Source organism: Panthera pardus, unplaced genomic scaffold (genome assembly GCF_024362965.1).
Source record: "Panthera pardus isolate Hobbes unplaced genomic scaffold, ASM2436296v1 HiC_scaffold_24, whole genome shotgun sequence".
Lineage (NCBI taxonomy): Eukaryota > Metazoa > Chordata > Mammalia > Carnivora > Felidae > Panthera > Panthera pardus.
The window spans coordinates 36,989,194-37,006,838 of record NW_026526810.1 but is presented as its reverse complement, the minus strand read 5'-3'; the positions used below and the strand labels follow the sequence as shown (position 1 = coordinate 37,006,838).

Genomic DNA, 17,645 nt, shown 5'->3' with positions numbered 1-17,645 from the left:
GGACACTTAGGTTTTAAAATGTACCAAGGAATGGGAATGCAAGCTGGTGCAGCCACTCTGGAAAACAGTATGGAGGTTCCTCAAAAAACTAAAAATAGAACTACCCTATGACCCAAAAATTGCACTACTAGGTATTTATCCAAGGGATACAGGTGTGTTTCGGAGGGACACATGCACCCCCATGTTTATAGCAGCACTATCAACAATAGCCAGAGTATGGAAAGAGCCCAAATGTCCATCAATGGATGAATCGATAAAGAAGATGTGCAGGGGCGCCTGGGTGGCTCAGTCAGTTAAGTGTCTGACTTCAGCTCAGGTCATGATCTCATAGTTCGTGAGTTTGAGCCCCGCATCGGGTTCTGTGCTTACAGCTTAGAGCCTGAAGCCTGCTTCAAATTCTACGTCTCCCTCTCTCTCTGCTCCTCCCCTGCTCATGCTCTGTCTCTCCTTCAAAAATAAATAAAAACATTTTTAAAAAAATTAAAAAAAAAAGATGTGGTGTATATATGTATATATATATATATATATATATATATATATATATATATATATATATATACACATACATATATACACACATACACACACACACACATACATACATACATACACAATGGAGTATTACTCGGCAATCAAAAAGAATGAAATCTTGCCATTTGCAATTACGTGGATGGAAGTGGAGGGTATTTATGCTAAGAGAAATTAGTCAGAGAAAGACAAATATCATAGGACTTAACTCATATGAGGACTTTAAGAGACAACACAGATCAACATAAGGGAAGGGAAACAAAAATAATATAAAAACAGGGAGGGGGACCAAACATAAGAGACTCTTAAATATGGAGAATAAACAGAGGGTTACTGGCGGGGGTGTGGGATGGGGGATGGGCTAAATGGGTTAAGTGGCACTAAGGAATATACTCCTGAAATCACTGTTGCACTTTATGTTAATTTGGATGTAAATTAAAAATAATAAAATTTAATTAAAAATAAATAAATAAATAAAATGTACCAAGGAAGAATGATATAAAAGATAGCCCTGGGGGCACCTGGGTGACTCAGTTGGTAAGCATCCGACTTCGGCTCAGGTCATGAGCTCACGGTTTTTGAGTTCAAGCCCCGCATCGGGCTCTGTGCTGCCAGCTCAGACCCTGGAGCCTGCTTCGGATTCTGTGTCTCCCTCTCTCTCTGCCCCTCCCCGACTTGTGCTCTGTCTCTGTCTATCAAAAATAAATAAAATGTAAAAAAAAAAAAAAAAAAAAAAAAAAAAAAATTTAAAGATAGCCCTGAGTTAAATGTTACAAAATCAAGTCAATACAAAAACCATGCTTTGTACCAGAGTTAAAAACATCAATTAGTATGACAAGAATGTAACACTCATCAATGCTGAAAATATCACTTTTTGTCTTTATTTTTTAACTTGCAATATTTAGTTATCAAAACACATTACCTGGGAAGCTGACGTCAATCAATGGGACAACAAAAAGTGCACATGTCATTTTTATATACAGCTCCCTTTCATTTGCTTTGTGCTCATAAAAAGAATTAGAAACATTTTTATCAGATGCTCTACCTTAAAACAATGAATCCATTTGTCCCACGTCCATTTATTTCCTATGCCAAGTTTTAGTTTCACCTCTGCATTTCTAACACTCATTATACAGTGGCATTTCTAATAACTGCTTTAATAACTGTAGAAAGGGAGTATTAAATATAATAAAATATATTTAGACATTTACTAAATATGCCTTTGAGGAGATTAATAACTCATATCTTTTTCAAGAAATCTCAGTAAAAAATATAGTATATGTCAAATATGGTCAAAGATAACTATATAGAGAAGGCCAAACTAAGTGCTAGGAGCCCTACTTCTTCAAGGAGTTTACAATTCTCTCAATATTTGAGCATTTGCACGTGTGGGCCTCAAATGACTCCTGTGTACTTGAGATATTTACCTCCTCAGCCCTTGGGGCAGCCGAGGAAGGCTTGGGATGGAAAGTTTCTTGGCCATTGCCCTTCAGCCATGACCAATCTCTTGTACATCAAACTGGGCTATCCAAAGGTGGGAAAAATTGCTTTACAGAGTACAAATAAAGCCTTTGTGTAATACAACTAAAGGCTTTCTATACATGCATCAAATCATACATATATTCAAACACACCTATACATGCATACATACATACACACAGGCAATCCTTGCTTTGCATGCAGTATGGGATGATAAAAATAACCATACAAACTGAAACCATGCAAGCAATTTTAATGATCAGCTGGAAAAATACAGTTGTTCCATAACCATTAAAACTTTTTGTCAAAACATTATGAATTCCCCATCAATTGTAAATGTTTAGGAAAATGAAAAAGATAGTAAAATTAATATTTATTTATATACCGGAATTTACAACATTACAAACACTGAAGATTATTTTATTTATAGAGAACTTATCAAGAGCAGTTTGAACACTGCTTGTCACCTTATTTTGGTACAACTTATGATAGAAAGCAAGCATCTCTCCTATGCTGTGAAGTGTTATACTCCTTTCTAAGTTAGGATCAGCTTCCAACATTGTATCCTCTATACTTCTGATGTCAGGAAACATCTCCAAGAGTTCCTTTAATGTAAAATCTTATGCTGGTGTCACTTTTTCATCCTTTATGTCACAACCACTTTCCTCATTTGTGTCCCTAAGTTGGCCCTCACTTCATTCCCGTGGCGACACATCTGCGGTCTCTTGAACAGCAGCGGTGCCGACATTCCCACGGTTGGCTATTTCTCCTGCAACCCCACTTCTGTTCAGTTCCAACTGCACTTCCAGCAGTATCGCTGTGTATTTCTTGGCTGTGCTTTAATCGTGTCGGCCAACTATCTGTGTGATTATCCACTTTTGTAAAATGTCATGAGTTTATCACTGGGAGGCAAGGAAGGAACACAACGACACACTTTGTTTTCTGTGTGTGAGCTCGGACACAGGTACACAGTGACCACTGACAGACTGGAAAATGTGACATAACCGGTCACTGGTCATGATGTGCGTCTGTGTGGACTGGAGAGTCAGCAGTGAAGTCTGGAGTTTATACGATTAGTTACAGTAAATATACCATAGTAACTGAAAGTGGTGTATCTTAAAACTTCAAATTCACAGGCCTGTGTTTTGTCATTTATATAGAAGTGATATATCAAAAGGATTAGAAGGTAGATACACAAGTGGTAAGATTACTTCAGGAATTTTCTTTAAGGAGTATCTCTTAATGTTTTTATGGGGTTTGAGGATAAAAAAAAATACTACAATTGAGGAGAAGAGAACATGTTCATGGTAAAGAAGCAGACATATATTAAAAAACAAACAAACAAAAAAAACCCAGTATATTTATTCTACCTGAAAAAGAGACTATGAGCTACAGAAGTGGTTCTCAAGGTGCAGTCCCCAGACCAGCAACAGCAGCAGCACCGGAAAACATGCTAGAAATGGTAAGCCTTAGGTCCCCTTCCAGACCTACTGAGCTAGACACTATAGAGTCAGGGCCAGAAATCTCTACTCTCACAAGCCCTACTTGTGATTCTGATTAACAATCAAATTTGAAAATCACTGAATGCATGTCCTACAAACCAACGTGCTCTTCAGTTAAAGAAAAGTAACTCCGATCTTATATCACTGTCTTTCTTGTAAGGTAAGTTTTATCTGAATCGCTCAATCATGCAGATAAACTCTATCCTCACTGTTTTCTCCAAAAGATCTAATGCACTGTTCCCCAATTTTGATTTCTGAGGAAAAATCATCTTAAATTTCCTCAAAATCTTGAGATCACAGGGTTGGATGGGGAAAAAAATAACAAAATGCTTAAGTTAAATAGAGGAGTGGCTAGCAATGGTCAAAAGGAAAACTCAGGCCACATTTGAGAAAGGACTGTGGTACATGAGTGCATGAATATGAGCATTTGGAAAGTTTCTAATCAAGACTTTAAGAATTCCGTTTCTAGAACACAGTAAAATCAGTTGTTTTAATTTACACTGATTAATATTGTCACATACAAAGTACTTCACTTTTGTTACATCTAATACTTACACCTCCCTCCCCCAATTCTTCCGTAGGCCTTTTTAGTGTAATGGCAAAGTTATTAACACTTAAAAACTGAATGAATCCTGGTCCTGCCAACTGAAAAACTCTGTATCTATGAATAAGTTACTTAGTTATTCTGAACTTTACTTTTCTCTTTTGCTTATAGCAGTGGTCTACACACATCAAAAACTTAAACAGAGCACTTAAAACAGAGCAAATTATTTTGGAAAAGTTAAAATAATATACAATGTATGAATAACTATGCTTTGTTTTGAGAAATCTTGGTTTAATGCTGTGTGATACAACTATTTGAAGGATGGATTAAAAGTTCAATTCATTTTGGGATGCCTGGGTGGCTCAGTCGGTTAAGCATCTGACTTCAGCTCAGGTCATGATCTTGAGGTTTGCGAGTTCAAGCCCCACATCGGGCTCTGTGCTGACAGCTGGAGCCTGGAGGCTGCTTCAAATTCTGTGTCTTCCTTTCTGTCTGCCCCTCCCTTGCTTGCTCGCTCTTTCTCTCAAAAATAAGTAAACATTAAAAAATTTAAAAAAAAAAAGTTCAATTCATTTTACTACAGGTCTGTGAGAGCTAAAAAAAGATCCAATGATACAAAGATCTAAATGCAACAAATGGCTCATTGCTGGGCTTCCTGAAGAGTGACAGTGATTGTTTTTAACACCATACACCAATTACACAAAAGTCTCTGTCTGAATTCTACTAATTAAAGTCCATCTTCCCTGTCGTTAACCAGTTTTTCTTACAAACATTACGACAGGGCCTGCATTCCTATCCTTGAGGCTCTCTGGAAGATTTTAAAAGAGGTTTTTGTTTTTTTTTTTCTAATCTGATTCCAAGTTTTTAAAGTATACAGATATATAAGTTTTTTGTTTGCTTTTGTTTACAATAAGTGACACTTTGGGGCACCTGGTGGCTCAGTCAGTTAAGCAACCAACTCCTGATTTTGGCTCAGGTAATGATCTCATTGTTCATGGGTTTGAGTCCGTGTTGAACTCCGCACTGACCATGGAACTAGCTTGGGGTTTTCTCTCTTTCTCTGCTTAACCCCTGCTCTCTCTCAAAATAAATAAACATTAAAAAAAGTAACATCTTTCATTTTTGGCAAGAAAATCATACTTAACATAACCAAGGATGCTGTGCGGCACTACTCTTGGGGTGGCTGTTTACAAGGAAGGGATTGAATACAATGTCTCTCTAGAGGTGTGCTATGTGGAGATAATGAAGATATTTTCAGTATTATACGTGACAGGACTGTATGACAACATAAAGAGAGAGTACGATTTATCAATCCACATACTTTTTTTTTTTTTTATTTTTGGGACAGAGAGAGACATAGCATGAACGGGAATGGGGCAGAGAGAGAGAGGGAGACACAGAATCGGAAACAGGCTCCAGTCTCCAAGCCATCAGCCCAGAGCCTGACGCGGGGCTCGAACTCACAGACCGCGAGATCATGACCTGGCTGAAGTCGGACGCTTAACCGACTGCGCCACCCAGGCGCCCCCCACATACTTAATAATATAAGTAATGTTTAACTTTTCTTTAGAGAACAAATAAATAAGAGTTACAATATTCTCTTCCTACATCCCAGTGGCTTATGTTATGTACACCTAGGGACAAAAAGAACAAAGTATACAAATTCAATGGTTTGTTTTTTACCATTCCCCTTTTCCTTGACTTTTACTGTTCCTTCAACCAGTAATCAAAGGCAACCTCATTCATTCTAAACATAAGTGAGTATCTCCATGTGCCAGATACTGTTTTAGGAGCTTGAGATATGATCAATCAACAAGAAGCCCAAAGACGGGCAATCGATACAATTAAAGTACAAAGTTTACTAGTGGCAACCAGGAAAAGGGACTGGGAATACATTTGTGTGGGTAAAGAGTAAATGAAGCCAACTAGAGGAAAGAAACCTAGAGATGTGAGCCTGGTCTTTGTGGTTGCTTTTCTCTGGAAAAAGCAATGAAAGGCTAAGAAATGAACCAGGGCTTTCAATAGTCTTTCAGAATCAGAGGAACAAAACTGTATTTCGGGATCTATCAATGAAGTAAACACCCAAACTCTGAGTTGGGACCTTGTGTAAAAAGGGGTCCCTGGATTTGGTGATTCTTTAAAAGAACTCATAGGATTTAGCATATAGCTGTATTCATGGATAAGATGTATTACAGCAAAAGGATACAAAACAAAAGAAAAATGACCAAAAGGAAAAGGTGGGTGGAGTGAGGTCCAGAGGAAACCAGTTGAAATCTATGAGTCTCTCCCGAATTTCTGTTTGGGGATGATGAAAAAATTCTGGAAGTGGACAGTGGTGATAGCTGCATAACACAATGAATGTACTTCAAACCACTGAATTGTATGCTAAAAATGTATTCTGAATTGGATACTACGATGGTTAAGATGGTAAATTCTAGGTTATTCTAAAATATGTGTATTTACCACAATTAAAAAACAAAGAGTCCCTTCCTACTGAAGTCACATAGGATGCACCTTAATTCTTCCAGCAACAAGTTTTTTTTTTTTGTATATTGGAAAAGCTCATCAGAGATTTAGCACTCAAGGTTTTTATTGGAGGTTCATAATGTAGGTGCCCACTGCCTAGCATATACCAAAATTCAACTTTCAAAGGAAAGCAGATGTTCAAGATAAGCCATATTGTCTGTACAGTGTGGGTACTATGACCTATCATTATCAGTTAGAGAAAGTCTTCTATCAGTATAGAGAATGGTTTACTAGCTAAGTTCCCACATATCAGCTAAGAGCCAGCCTTGCAAGGTCTTACACAGGTCTTTCCAAGACCTTAACACAGGTCTTGTACAAGACCTTACACAGGTCTTTCCAATGATTGGTAGTGTCAGTCCTGCTACATCAACTCCTATCTACACAGACCCCGAATAGCAATACCCTAGCAATAAGTGAGAAACAGACTGGTCTTTCTAGGGTCCAAAGTCAAGCTTTAAATGATCTAACTCCCTATAAGTGAATTAGGGTAGATTGCAAGTAATCTTGTCTAGGGCCATCTGGGTGGCTCAGTCTGTTGAGCATCTGACTCTTTATTTCAGCTCAGGTCATGATCCCAGGGTGGTGGGATCAAGCCTTGCATTGGTCTCCATGGTGAGTGCAGAGCCTGCTTGAGATTCTCTTTCTCTCTCTCTCTCTCTCTCTCTTCCCCTCTCTCCAACTCGCATGTTCTCTCTCTCAAATAAAAAAAAAAAAAACTTTTTCTTTAAGTAGTCTTGTCTAGAGGAAGATACATTTTAGCTTTCTCATTATCTCTACAATTTTTCATATATAACAGCTGGCCCATGATAAAGAACAGCCTGGCATACAATGAAATAACATGGAAAAAAAAAAGAAACGTGAGATTAATTGTGTCCCCCACAAAAGATATGCTGAATCCCTAATCCACAGTACCTTAGAACATGACCTTCCTTGGAAACAGGATCATAGCAGATATAATTAAAGATTAAGATGAAGTCCTATTAAGATGAGTAGGGTGAGCCTTTAATCCAAGTGACTGGTGTCTGTATAAGAAGAAGACAGAGACACAGGAAGAAGATGCCTTTTGATGAGAGAAACAAGAGATCAGGGTGATGCATCTACGATCCAAAGATGTCAACAACTGCTGGCAAATACCAGATGATAAAAAGCATTCTATCTTCTGAAGGATTCTCTCCTACAAGTTTCGGAGGGAATATGATCCAGTGACACCTTGATTTTGGATTTCTAGCCTCCAGAACAAGAAATATCTGTCGTCTTAAGCCACTTACTTTGTGGTACTTTGTTACAGTAGTCCTAGGAAACTAATACATAAAAGAAAATAGAAAATATCCACAAGAAATCTAGAAAACAGAGGCGCTGGACACAGATTTTAAAATAATTTTACCTAATATGACAAAGGAAAGATTGAGAATTTCTATAGAAAACTATAATCTGTAAAAAAAAGAACCAAATGCAGGGGCGCCTAGGCGCCTCAGTCAGTTGAGTGCATGACTCTTGATTCTGGCTCAGGTCATGATCCTGGGTCATGAGATCAAACCCGTGTCAGGCTCCACACTGAGTGTGGAGACTGCTTAAGATTCCCTTTGCCTTCCTCTGCCCCTCTCCCCTGCTCACCCACGAGCTCTGTCTCTCTCTGAAAGAAAGAAAGAAAGAAAGAAAGAAAGAAAGAAAGAAAGAAAGAAAGAAAGAAGGAAGGAGCCAAATAGAAAATCTAAAACTGAAAAATACAATAACTGAAATTAAGGACTCAAGTCATGGGTTAAATAGTGTATCAGGGACAGATGAAGAGGGAATTAATGAAGTAGAAAAAAAATATCAAACATGATGCATGAAGAGTCAAAAGGAAAGGTAAATAAAGAAAAATAAATATAGGACATTAGGGTTACAATAAGATAATAACACTGCAACTAAAATCTTGGAGGAGAAAGAGAGACAATGGAAAAGCAATGATGGTTGGGGACATAATGACAGAACTCTCCAAAATTGTTCAAAGTCATCAAGTCACATTTTCAAGGAGAAATATGAACCCCAAAAGGAATATTTACAAAGAAAATCTAAACTAAGCACAATGTGGGAAAATTGTTCAAAACCAGGAGGAAGATAAAATTTTGTCTGTCAGAGAAAAGAGACTTGTTACTTTCAAAGGAGCAAAAAATTAACATGGACAGCTGACTTTTCAAGAATAAAGTTGAAATAATTAATAACAATAATAATAACAGTAATAAACCTTTTAGATGAATAAAAACTGGGATTCTCTGTCACTAACATATCTGTAATAAAGATAATATAAAGGGTATTCTTCAGACAGGGAAAAATGACACTAGTTTGAATCTTAGAAATATGAGAAGAAAAGCAGTAAATCAGGTAAATAACATGAATAAATGTAAATGAATATCAAAAGTATATACTAATAATACTGTATACAAAAATAAAATACTATTGTCTGAGAAAAGACTAGAGTACTTTTTAATGGAGATAAGTCAGGGATGCATGTTAAAATTATTAAAGTAGCACTCTCCAATTGAGCTTTTTGTGATGCTTGGAAATATACGCACTGTCCCATATGGTAACCAGATGCAGGTTTCAAGCACTTGAAATATGGCTGGTATAAGTGAGAAACTGAATTTTAAGTTTTACTTAATTTTAATAAATTTATAATAGTCACCTGTGGCTAGGAGCTACTGTATTGGCACACCTCTAGAGTAACCTTTAAAAGAGGAGTAAAAGAGAAAAGAAAAAAACAAGTAGCAAAAGAGTATATATATATTTATGTTAACAAAGAACTATTCTGTTAATAAAGGGGAATAAATGGAATAAAAATATATTCAATTCACAAGAAAGCACTAAGACAAAGGTCTCTAAACCAATGAGTCAAATAGAAGTAATATATAAACTCAAATTTGTTACTAATATGTGGTAATTACTATAGGTACTACAGACATTAAAAGAGAAGAGGATAGTATGAAGACCTTTATGCCAGTACTTTTCAAAATTTAAACTGAAAACATTTCTTAAAAGCATACACATACCACAAGCTATGAAACTGATGCAAGAAATTAACTATCTGAATGGCTCTAAAACGAATTTAAAAACAGAATTGATAATTAGAAGCTTCTCAAAAAAGAAAACTTTAGGCTCACATGCTTCCTAAGTAAAATTTACCATTTATGGAAGAAGTAACACCAACTTTACAGAAATTCTATAAGACAAGAAGAGGGAATACATCTGAACTCACTTTATGACATAAACATAACCTTAATATCGACATCTAGGCAAGGTATTACAAACCAATCTCACTCATAAACACAGATGGCAGAATATTAACAAAATTAATATTAATATTAAATTAAATCCACAAATATATAAAAAGAGTAATATATTATGAGCAAGCTGGGTTTATGGCAGGAACACAAGGTTGTATTAACATTTTCTTTTTAAATTTATTCTGAGAGAGAGAGAGAGAGAGAGAGAGAGAGAGCGCGCGAGCGCGAGTGGGGGAGGGACAGAGAGAAGGAGAGACAGAGGATCCCAAGCAGGCTCCACACTGTCAGCACGGAACCCAACATGGGGCCTGAACCCATGAACTCATGAGATCATGACCTGAACCTAAAACAAGATGGACACTTAACCAACTGAACCACCCAGGGGTACCAAGGTTGGATTAACATTTTAAATTAATCAACAGGATATGTCACATTAGTAGAATAAAAAAGTCACAGCATCACATCAAATGCGAAGAAAATAACTGATAGTGTTTTTTTTTTTAACCCATTCATGATTAAAATTCTTAAACTAGGAATACTAAGGAACTTCTTTATTATAATAAAAGGTATCTACAAAAACCTATGCAAAATACCAAACACAATGGTGAAATGTTGAAAACCTTCCCTCTTAAGATTAGAAATATGGTTAAAATGCCCATTATTTACCCTCTAATTAAGGGCTAGGTAATGCAGGCAAGGAAAAATAGGTATAAAGGTTGGAAAGAAGAAATAAAATGGTCATTGTTTGCAGAAGACATGATTGGTTACTTAAAACATCTAAATCATTAGAATGAATAAGTGAGTTTAGCTAAGTTGTTAGATAGAAGATCAATATACAAAATCAACATGCAAATAAAGTTTATATTTTAGTAACAAACCATAAGAAAGTAAAATGTCAGAAATACCATTTACAATAGCTTAAAAATACCACATACCAACAAAATGCACTTAAAAGATATACAAGATCTCTACATACAAAATCATAAAATACTAAGAGAAATTAAAGATATAAATAGAGAAATGTACAAAGTTCATAGATTAGAAGATATGTTATTGTGAAGCTATCAATTTGCTCCACATTGAGTCAATGCAGTTGCTAACAAAAATCCCAACCTTCTTGCTGTTATTGGTAGAAACTGACAAGCTGATTCCAAAATTTGGGCCAAGAATAGCCAAGAAACTCTTGAAGAAAACCAACTGACAAGATTCACTTTACAACATAGAACATTTTATAAAGCTAGAGTGATTTAAACAGTGTTAATTGTCTAGCTAGAGTAGCTAGAAAAATTAAGTAATTACTCCAGGTGGAGTACTTAAAACAGGTACTGCCTGAAGGACATACAGGGAGTGAGAATTAGATTCACATATATGATTTATAATACAAGTAGCATTGGAAAACAGCAGAGAAAGGGTGGTATTTTCAATAAAGAGTGCTAAATGGGGCGCCGGGGTGGCTCAGTTGGTTAAGTGTCCGACTTCAGCTCAGGTCACGATCTCGCGGTCCGTGAGTTCGAGCCCCGCGTCGGGCTCTGTGCTGACTGCTCAGAGCCTGGAGCCTGTTTCAGATTCTGTGTCTCCCTCTCTCTCTGACCCTCCCCTGTTCATGCTCTGTCTCTCTCTGTCTCAAAAATAAATAAACGTTAAAAAAAAAAAAGAGTGCTAAAAATTGAAAATATGATCTTGATATTCCATGTAAAAATACCACATAAACTGTATATCTAAATAGAAGGGGTAGAAAAAAAATCAAAGATTCTAGAAGATAATATAGGAGAGTATCTTCATGATCTTGCTGGGGGATGCAGTTTAAAATGGGACAAAGAAAGCACTAATCGTAAAGGAAATAATAAGTTCAAAAGATAGCATTAACAGACTGAAAAGGCAAGTTACAGAGTGGGAGAAAAATATCTGTAACATTTAAAACCAATAAAGAAGGACCAAACAAACAAAAATGTCACAACAAATGAGCAAGAAGTTTGAATAGGCAATTCATAAAACTGAACATCCAAATGCTCAATCACATGAAAGAGTGTCCAACTTCATAAACAACCAAAGAAAGGCAAAGTAAAACAATAATGAAATAATACTATCTACCTACCAGCATGGCTAAAATTAAGTCAACTGAGAAGCCCAAGTATGGGCAAGAATGTGAAAAAAACTGGAACCCTCACATATTGCTAATATAAGTGTAAGTTGTCTCAATCATTTTGGAAAACTTTCTGAAATTATCTACAGAATGTGAAAGCATACATAACCTAGTAATTCCACTCCTTGGCATATGCCCAACAGCAATATGTATGCATGCACTAGTAGACATTTACAAGTATGTTCAGAGTTCCATTAAAATGGAAACCACCCAGACAGGTTCCTAAAGTTAAATGGATAAACTGTAGTATATTCTTACAAAGGAATATGTCAAAATAACAAAAGTAAACTACTGTTACATACAGTAACAATACGGATAAATTTCAAAAATTATGTTGAAAGAAGGCATAAGCAAAAAACTACTATTTTATGGCTCCATGTGTATGGAGTGGGAAAACAAGACTATCACATTGGAATTATGACTACAAATGGAGAAGAGGAAGAAGGCAATGATTGGGAAGGATTACTTGGGGATCTTCTGGGTCACTGGTAGTTTTCAGCTTCTTGATCTGGGTACTAGTTGCAGAGGTACTGGCTTTGTTATAATTCCTTGATTTGTACATTTATACTCTTTCCATTTTCTGAAAGTGTATTATACTTAAGTTAAAAATGGAAGACAAAAACACATCAAGTCAATGGTGTACTTTACAACTATTCTATTTTCTTAGAATGGAAAGAGTACTATGTAGATATTTAAAAATTATGTGTAAGTATAGAGAAGTTATTGCTCTTTGTTTTAGGCTGCTTAATTTTTGGATAAGAAATCCTTTAACTCTTGTATCATAAAGATGATCTTCCATATTTTCACCTAATTCTAGCTTACTAGCTTTTTCCTCAGCACAAATATACAAAATCTTCCTTCATTGTCTTGCAGTTATCTATTTTCATCAAGAAGTCTACTTTTGGGGCAATATATTAGGTAATAATTATAATAAAAAAGGTTTGTATATACAGTCCCTGAAGTAAGTTGAACAAAATATTATTATGTTCATTATGTATAAGTGAAAAGGTTCAGGCAAACAATTATAAAATATATAGTAATCATACACACATATCTTCTCACTCCCACATTTAGCATGATTTCCACTACTCTATTTATAATGGAAAAAGCACAGGCTGTGGAATCAGAAGAGATACGGATATAAATTCTGGATTTCCCAGCAACTGTGTACTCTTGAGCAATAAACACAGAGAACCTTAGTTTCTTCCTCTGTAAAACAAAGATAAACATCATCTATTTCACAGAATAGTGAGGATTAGCAATAATGGATACATAGTCGTCGACCCACATTACATACTTCATAAATGAGAGCTCTATTATATTCTTTTGTTCTATTATTTTACACACACACATACACACACACACACATACACGCACACATGTATTCAATAGTTTCTAAGGGTGATTTTAGAGCATTTCAAGTGCATCAGATAATATACAACTTGGTTTGTGAGTGGTAGATACATAATAAACCAAAGAAGAAAAAAAATACTCAACAATATTCTATAAGCTGTACTTTGGGAGGCTGGGAGGAGTGTAGTGAGGAAAACTAACTTATTAACAGGGAGGATCAAAGAACAGAATATTTGAAAAGAAACACATTACAGCTTTTAAGGGTATACTGTAACTCATATCTAGCAACTCATTTCCAATTTAGTCTGTTACTTGGATGTCAAGGGCAATAATAAACACTTCTGAAGTGGGATATCTTAAGTATTTCATACACAGCTCCTTTACCTTTTAACTATCTGTAGACAGACACTCTTCTTAAAACCAAAACCACTAAGTCTACATTATATTAGGTGTAACTATAAAGAGATTAAGTAATGAGTCACACAAACCACTTTCACAACTGATATATAACTTATTTTAATTATATTCAGTCATTCTAGATACAACGATAACAAAAATGACTGTTGCTTTCTGTATTTCCAGAGAGTAATTATAAAAAAAACTTACTTAGGAGCCCTTTCTCCTACACTCCCTTCCTGATGTAACATTTTTCTGAAAATTAGAAGAGTAATACAGCAACATGAAACAACAATAAAAAACAACCCTCTAACCCATAGATGCTTTTAAAACAACATTTTAAAACATATTCACGCCCACACAAAAATTCAAACCTATCCCCAAACCCAAAGAAAACACAACCATGCAACATAAGTTTCTCATCAAACAAATGTCAGAGAAACCAAATACACTACCCATTAAATTAAAAGGAATGGCTTATAAGTGGGTAAGATTTACGGAGGATAAAGAGCACATAGGACAATAATTACTTGGACTTCAAAGAATACTTTAGATGAAGTAAGCCATATAGATGTCAGCAGTTTTATCTGTTAGAGTACATCAGAAATCGAACAAAAAACCCCACCACTTCGTATTGTTTTCGTCATGAGTCTCTATTCTTTCCGTGCTTTAAACAGGATTTAAGTGCTCAGTTTTTGTTTCATCCTTTCCTAAAATGGATGTGGCTAGTAATTGCTTTCAAGTAGCTTACATGAAGACTGTTGGTATGTTTCAGGGCAAGAGGTCTTTTGGAGGAACACTGCAATTGTGGTTAGTGGCTGAAAACTAAAAGAACTTCGGGCACTGAGTATGAAACAGGAGGAGGGGGCTAGCGCACTACCAAGCAGGACATTTAGCCACTTGTGTTTTTGAGTTAAGCAGAGAGAGCAAATCAGTTATCTTATTAATACTCTTACACAGTAAAGACAAAATATTGATTAACCAAAATATGGAAAAAATTTTCAGATGAGTCGCCTTTTTTTGATTAAGCAAGAAAAACACACTTGTAACAGTTATTTCACACCAGGAATTACGCTAAGCACTATGAGAATACAAAGTTTCATCAGACACTGACCTTAAACTACTTACTGTCTAATGGGAAGATAGGATAAGTATCAAAAGGAACAACACAATACAAAGTAACAAGTCATAAAAGTGAAAAAAAGACTACCTTGAAACATCAAAAGAAGGAAATGACTTCACAGAAGGGCAGCTTGAGATATTTGGGATGGACTGAGACATATGGTATGAATTAAAACATGGGATGAGCCATTCCACTTGGAGGGAGCAATATCAATGACTGGTAAGTAATCCTTCATGTGAAGTATGTTAACTGTACGTGAACCCAGATAACAGAAATCAAATCCCTAACCACCCCCTCAAATAGCAAAACAGAAACAAAGTAAAAAAATATTATTTGAAAAAATTCAAATGTCATTATAATTTTAAGAAAATTTCAAAATATGTTCACAGCAACAGTTTAAAAGAAGCTTGTTAGAAAACACCTCTACAGTTTTAGTTTATTATACTGTAAAATAAACTAAGTATTTTAAAAATAAAAGGATTATGTTGACATTCAAGTACAACTGAACAATGAGTAAGAGGGAAATGAAAACATTTGATCTCACTAGTCACACCCCACCAATTAAGTCTGCAGGAGGAATGCTGTTTTAATAGAAAAAAATGTTAACACAATAAGAAAACTGAAAACAAAGAGTACAGAATGGAAGTATTTATAATTGATTAACAAAAGTATGTTTTTACAAAGGAATTAAAAAGGAGAATAAAGCCTCCTGTGTAACTTACCAACATAAAACGAGCAGTTGGAATGCAATAAACTTTCAGTCCATAAGCGACACAGTTCACTTTCAGTTAGAGCTTCAACTCCATAACAAGCTTGATATTCCACTTTGGGTAGTACATAAACCGGAAATTGCTGAAATGCAAGGTTATGCTTTTTCAAAGCTCCATTAATTTACTTTTCATAGCAAATACATTTGCCTATATAGTTCTGCCACTTTCAAAATACTTTCACGTAATCTTATTTCATCCGTTCAGATACAGTAGAATTTGAGGTGGACAGATAAGATATCCTGAACCAACAGCTACCTGCCTCCCATCTCCACCCCAAATCCACATACCTCTCTACATATGCACACATTTTATCAGGCTGTGTAAGTGACATTAGAAACCTGGGAACAGAGCCTATAACACATATTTGCCCAAAGGTTCAAAGACGGATGCTAGGAACCAAAGACTGTTATACTATTAATTCTCAGAGGATAAAAAAGGAAAAAAAATTTTGGCCCTTTAAAGCATTAAACACATGGTCTCAGGCTCAAATGCTCTGACTAGCTTGTTTTCATTCTATGAATGTATAGGCATTAATACCTACATTAACACCTGTCAGTGTCCTTATCTTCATTAATACAAAGGCTTTGTTCCGAACATTAAATACCTGGTAAATTATCCATTTAGAGTTTATTGGTCAGGACACTAAATAGATTAAATAAAATAACTGTGGCCATTACTGGTCTAAACGAGTATATGCAAAGATATACATGCTTCTGAAATAGTATGTTAGTCATGTTCACTATGCTCATGTTATCTCATTTCTGTCAAAGAATATTCTACTTTTAATAGTAGTCTCTTCATTTGCAGCTGCAGAAGGAGAAATACATGATTCAAGAAATTTATTCAAAGTGATATGGCTAGTTAGTACTTTTGAAATTATACTAAGCTGTCACTATTCATATGCTTGAAAATATTTCATAAATGTTTCAGAATTCCTGATTTTCACAAAGTGGCAAATTTAGTGTGCTTGGAACAATGATGGTGGTAAGAACAATTCAAATCCAGTAAAATTTTTCTTAACAGTAAGCTTGGTTCATAAGATTACCTTTGAATTTTGTAAAACTCTTAAAGCAGTGTTTCTTAGATTTCAAAGTGCATATGCATAACCCGGGGAATAGCTTTGTTAAAATGCAGAATCTGAGATGAAGAACAAGGTTTTTCTTTTTTTAAAAATTGAAGTATAATTAACAGTGTTATATTAGTTTCAAGTGCACAATATAATATTCCAACAATTCTGTACTTTAGGTTTTGCATATTTAATAAGCTCTTGTTCCAGGGGGCCAAACCTCAAGTATAAGGCTCCTACGTGTCTTCACATTTAAAAACAAATTACACTGTGATAAAGATAATTTTACTGCTAAAAGCATTTTATTATATAATAATTCTTTGGCAATTGGTAGTCCACATTGACAGTTGCTTATAGTTGCAACGATAAGCTAGAGATAAGGAAGGAGAGGTTAAAATGGTTGAGAAATTTGCTCAGGGACAGAGTCAGTTTACAGAAGAGGTGAATAGTTGATAGAGAAGATACTCTTTTTGGATCATGAGTAAATTTTCCTTGATAATACTGCCGTATCTATAAAACTAAGTCCTGAATCTGGTTTTAATTTCTGTGTGTATTCTACTGCCATCTCCAGGAAGCCAAGGGAAAGAAAAGTCTGGATATTTTATGGTATTATTCCAAAATTAAAGTGAAATTTTAAATACAAAGTTTTCAAACTATAAAAATTAAATTTAGTGGAGCACCCAGGTAGCTCAGTCGTAGACTGTCTGACTCTTGATTTTGGCTCGGGCCATGATCTCACAGTTTGTGTGTTTGATCCCTGCAATGGGCTCTGTGCTGGTGGCGTGGAGCCTGCTTGGGATTCTCTCTCTCCCTCTCTCTGCCCCTCCCCTACTCACGCGCAAGTGTGCTCTCTCACTCTCTTTCTCAAAATAAATAGGAAAATTAAGAAAAAATTATATTTACTCTTCCTTTCTATGTTGAATAGTAACTCCTATTTTCCCCAAATGAAAGC

The 17,645-nt window shown here is 35.5% G+C and overlaps 1 protein-coding gene across 7 annotated transcripts in view; it reads right to left on the bottom strand.

The window, feature by feature from the left end:
• Positions 1 to 17,645, bottom strand: part of ICE2 (interactor of little elongation complex ELL subunit 2) — a 64,670-nt gene that overhangs the window by 10,853 nt on the left and 36,172 nt on the right. For 6 of the 7 annotated variants that reach the window (XM_019441917.2, XM_019441913.2, XM_019441919.2 and 3 more), the window contains one exon: positions 15,580 to 15,709. In XM_019441917.2, coding sequence (XP_019297462.2) covers positions 15,580 to 15,709 — 130 coding nt within the window. Of the gene's footprint in view, positions 1 to 13,944; positions 13,990 to 15,579; positions 15,710 to 17,645 lie in introns of all 7 variants that reach the window. The other variant, XM_019441924.2, reaches the window with a different exon arrangement.